The 5,000-nt window shown below is 35.5% G+C and overlaps 2 protein-coding genes across 2 annotated transcripts in view; both read right to left on the bottom strand.

Moving 5' to 3' along the window:
* LOC117809686 (TSC22 domain family protein 4-like) overlaps positions 1-2,091 on the bottom strand; it is a 9,572-nt gene extending 7,481 nt beyond the window's left edge. The window contains exon 1 of the mRNA XM_034679144.1: positions 2,060-2,091. The gene's annotated coding sequence lies outside the window, so the exon portion shown is untranslated. The remainder of the gene's footprint in view (positions 1-2,059) is intronic.
* A 476-nt stretch (positions 2,092-2,567) lies between these two features.
* The window catches only part of LOC117809684 (TSC22 domain family protein 4-like), a 10,250-nt gene continuing 7,817 nt past the window's right edge, over positions 2,568-5,000 (bottom strand). The window contains 1 exon segment of the mRNA XM_034679142.1: positions 2,568-2,676. Within this exon segment, the coding sequence (XP_034535033.1) occupies positions 2,568-2,676 (109 nt within the window).

Below are 5,000 nucleotides of genomic sequence, written 5' to 3'. Positions count from 1 at the left end.
AAAGACGGCCTGGTTTAGAGAAGCTGCACGCGCTCAGTAGAGTTCAGGATGTTATTGTAGAGATGTTTAAAGTCAGTTAAGACTCTCAGCTGTGCACTCAGAGTTCTGTCAGTGTTTATGGGCAGGTCTTTAAATCTCATGTTCCCTCTGAGGAGGAGAAAACGCTCCACTAGGGGGCGCTGTTTGTAAAGATATGAGCACTGAAAATAACAACAACAATTCTCCACATTTAGCTCAGAGACGTCTTAAAAATGTAGAGTGAAGTCACTTTTTAAATCACATTTAGAGCAAATTTTGTGATCTCATTCACATTTTGTTTTGTTGTGACAAATATATTTAAGTCCCTGAATATAAATATTAAATCTAAATGTTGAATATAACATGTTAATGTTAAATATTAATGTTAAATGTTAAATCTAAATGTTAAATCTTAATGTTAAATGTTAAATGTTTCTCTCAATGTTTCTCCTAATAATTTATATTCAACATTTAGATTCAATATTTATATTTCACATTTATATTTAACATTTACATTTATATTTAACATTTATATTTATATTCAACATGTAGATTTAACATTTAAACATTTATATTTAACATTTAAATTTAAAATTAAAATGTATATTTAATATTTATATTTATGTTCAACATGTAGATTCAACATTTGACATTTATATTCAACTTGTAGATTCAATATTTCACATTTATATTTAACATTTACATTTATAATTAAAATTTATATTTAATATTATATTTATATTCAACATGTAGATTCAACATTTATATTTAACATTTACATTTATAATTAAAATTTATATTTAATATTTATATTATATTCAACATGTAGATTTAACATTTAACATTCATATTTAACATTTACATTTATATTTAAAATTTATATTTAATATTTATATTTATGTTCAACATGTAGATTCAACATTTAACATTTATATTTCACATTTATATTTAACATTTACATTTATATTTAACATTTATATTATATTCAACATGTAGATTTAACATTTAACATTTATATTTAACATTTAATTTATAATTAAAATTTATATTTAATATTTATATTTATGTTCAACATGTAGATTCAACATTTCACATTTATATTTCACATTTTATTTATTATTCATCATTTACATTCAACGTCATTTAACATTTAACATTTACATATATACTTAACATATATATTCCAACATTTATATTTAATATTTATATTTAACCTTTAGATTCAACATTTACACTTTATATATATTTTACATTTATATTGAACTGTGATCTTAACTTAATATGTTTGTCACACAAACTAAAGGGAGAGAAACAACATCAATAATGTTCCTCTAAATGTGATCAAATATTAAAATGTTTGGAGCTAAATGTGTAGAGTTGTTATTTTCAGCGTGGCGCTCCACACCCCACAGTGTTAATGTTAAAAACAGGTTGGTGCATTAGTGAGAGCTCTCTTTCATTCAGGCTGAGCGTTCAGTGGGACAGAGACGTTCAGGTTCTGAGCCCAAGAGGAGAACCCCCTCACCTGTACCTCTTCAGTCCTTCACCCCTGAGACTGACCCTCTGCTCTCCCTCATGCTCTCTCTCTCACACCACACACAGGAACACACACTCAAACACAGCCAGTCCAATATCTGAACAGGTCTACAGAAGTCCTCTACAGAAGATGTAAGTGTTCTCTGGATTTAAAGCAGAGACTGGAGGGGTTTTGAGATCCCTGTTGGGTTCCTCCTCACAGACCTGCCCCCCCACCTCTGTCAGCACATCACACCTCCCTGAGTCCATGAGCTGACACCTAGTGTGGAACATGTGATCCACTTCACAGAGAACACACCTGAGAGAGACAGATTCTTCTGTTCTCACCTTTAAACTGAGCTTAAATCAGAGTCCAGGTTTATCTAGGACCCCCTGAGGGGTCCGGACCACAGGTGGGACCGTGGATCAGTATGAAGGATGGTGTTAAAGTGATCCATACCTCAGGACTCTATAGTGATCAGATTTCTCTTAGAGTGACACAAAGTTTATAAAGTAACACAATCACCTGAACGCAACACTGGCACGTGACTCACTTCACATCAACAACAACACAACACACAACAAATCAAATCTCTACCGACACCCTAAACAAACCTCACGTGCACGCGCGCACAGCTAAAGCGCGTCCCCGACAAATCTCGATCCTGAATCCTCGGTCGCGCGCTCCTACCCGCCCACCTGTGACGTCACAGCCGGGCCAGTGACACAATCGGTCCATTATTCACAGGAGGAAAAAAACACTCACACAGCTGTGGGGGCGCATGCGCGGGTCAGCCTCACGGCGGCGGGAGCGCGCGCGGAGTTTCAGATCAAAAAAGTTTGAACAGGAACTCCGCCGACTTCTTCTTCTACGATTTCACCCTGTCAGTCTGTCAGAGAGCAACAGGAAGTTTATCCTCCTGATTCTGGAGCTAAAACAAACTTCTTCTTTCTCCTCTTCTCTTCTTTCTCTTCTTCTTCTTCTTCTTCTGTCAGTCCTCCAACAGCTGAGCGCGCCTACACACAGCAGCCAATCAACCAGCAAACTTCTTCATCTTCACCTTCATCTCTTCGTCATCGTCAGGTTCGGCTCTCTGAGGTCTGATCGGATCATCGTCTCTCCTGGTCCTGTGGTTACGGGAGCTGCGCGTGCACGAGCCGGGAGCGAGCATGCGTGTGCGCGTGAAAGCCTGGCCGGGAGGAGCTGCGCGGGGTGTTTAATCTGTCACGTGACAGTGATGTTTTGATCAGTGTTAAAGTTTATTTCAGTTAAATCAATATTAAATTTAAACCAATCAGAGGATCAGGATCGAGTCATCAGTTTCCTCTTCATCCTCAGAGAGGAAGATGAGGGTTGTTTCTGAGCTCTTATTGTGAAACTTTTCACATTAACCTCCTCTTCAGGACTCTCTCTCTCTCTGTCTCTCTCTGTCCACTCACAGGAATAAAAACATGTGATCTGAAAGTTTAATGAAGTCTGAAAGAAGGCGTCCATGAGTGTGGCGCCTCTGGTGGTCTGCAGGCTCCACTGCAGCTCAGGGCGGAGTTTAAAGGGTTAAATACTCACTTACTATAAATAAAATAATAATGTTTCTGAATGAACGGAGCAGCTGAGGCTGGACATCAATTATAAAACACACATTTACAGACATGTCAACAGAAATCAGCCAATCAGATCGCTCATCTTCTCTGGACTTTAATGTACCTGTGATGTCACAGACCTCAGGACAACCGGCCTATCATTCATCAGTTACATCATCGTGTGATGTATCTTATGAAATTAAGAAACAAACACTTATTTAACGATGCTCTTAAACGCACCATGAGTTCATTGTTAGCATACCTCATTGAAATGTATGGACCTGTTAGCAACGCTACATTCATCAGTCAAACCTCTACACACAGAGCTTCAATAGCTTCTGCTAACTTTGTTAGCATACCCCCCAGAGCCACACCCAGTAACAGCCATGCAGAATGCTAACACTGTTAGCATTGCTCTTTCAGTCATCTGGTTACAGTGTTAGCGTCATCAAAGAGCTTACTCTTCACTTAAATCAATGCTATACAGATAAGGTGTTTATAAACAAGTATATACGCTGTTATATAAATATGAGGTGTCTGTGTATATACATGTTTATAAACATGTATTACAGACACTATAATGTGAGGTGTGTATATAGTGTGTATATACACATGTTATATAAAGTGGTGTGTATATAGTGTGTATATACACAGTGTATATAAATGTGGGGTGTGTATATGTGTATAGACACATGTTATATAAATGTGAGGTGTGTATATAGTGTGTATACACATGTTATATAAAGGTGAGGTGTGATATAGTGTGTATATACACATGTTGTTATATAAAGTGAGGGTGTATTGGTGTATATACACATGTTGTTATATAAATGTGAGGTGTGTATATAGTGTGTATATACACATGTGTGTTATAAAGGTGAGGTGTGTATATAGTGTATATACACATGTTGTTATATAAAGGTGAGGTGTGATATGTGTATATACACATGTTGTTGTATATAAAGGTGAGGTGTGTATATAGTGTGTATATACACATGTTGTGTTATATAAGGTGAGGTGTGTATATTGTGATCTACACATGTTGTTGTATAAAGGTGAGTGTGTATTAGTGTATATACACATGTTTTATATAAAGGTGAGGTGTGTATATAGTGTATATACACATGTTGTTGTTATATAAAGGTGAGGTGTGTATATGTGTATATACACATGTTGTTGTTATATAAAGGTGAGGTGTGTATATGTGTATATACACATGTTGTTGTTATATAAAGGTGAGGGTGTATATAGTGTGATATACACATGTTGTTGTTATATAAAGGTGAGGTGTGTATATAGTGTGTATATACACATGTTGTGTTATATAAAGTGAGGTGTGTAATAGTGTGTATACACATATTGTTGTTATATAAAGGTGAGGTGGTATATTGTGTATATACACATGTGTTGTATATAAAGGTGAGGTGTGTTATATTGTGTATATACACATATGTTGTTTATAAAGGTGAGGTGTGTATATTGTGTATATACACATGTGTTGTTATATAAAGGTGAGGTGGTATTATGTGTATATACACATTGTTGTTATATAAAGGTGAGGTGTGTATATAGTGTGTATATACACATTTTGTTATAAAGGTGAGGTGTGTATATAGTGTGTATATACACATTGTTGTTATAAAGGTGAGGTGTGTATAGTGTGTATATACACATGTTGTTGTTATATAAAGGTGAGGTGGTGTATATAGTGTGTATATACACATGTTGTTGATATAAAGGTGAGGTGTGTATATAGTGTGATACACATGTTGTGTTATATAAAGGTGAGGTGTGTATATAGTGTGTATATACACATGTTGTTATAAAGGTGAGGTGTGATATAGTGTGTATATACACATGTTGTTGTTATATAAAGGGAGGTGTGT

The sequence above is a fragment of the Notolabrus celidotus genome, unplaced genomic scaffold (genome assembly GCF_009762535.1).
Source record: "Notolabrus celidotus isolate fNotCel1 unplaced genomic scaffold, fNotCel1.pri scaffold_342_arrow_ctg1, whole genome shotgun sequence".
In the NCBI taxonomy this organism is placed as follows: domain Eukaryota; kingdom Metazoa; phylum Chordata; class Actinopteri; order Labriformes; family Labridae; genus Notolabrus; species Notolabrus celidotus.
The sequence above is the reverse complement of the archived record's forward strand: the minus strand, read 5'-3'. Positions and strand labels throughout refer to the sequence as shown.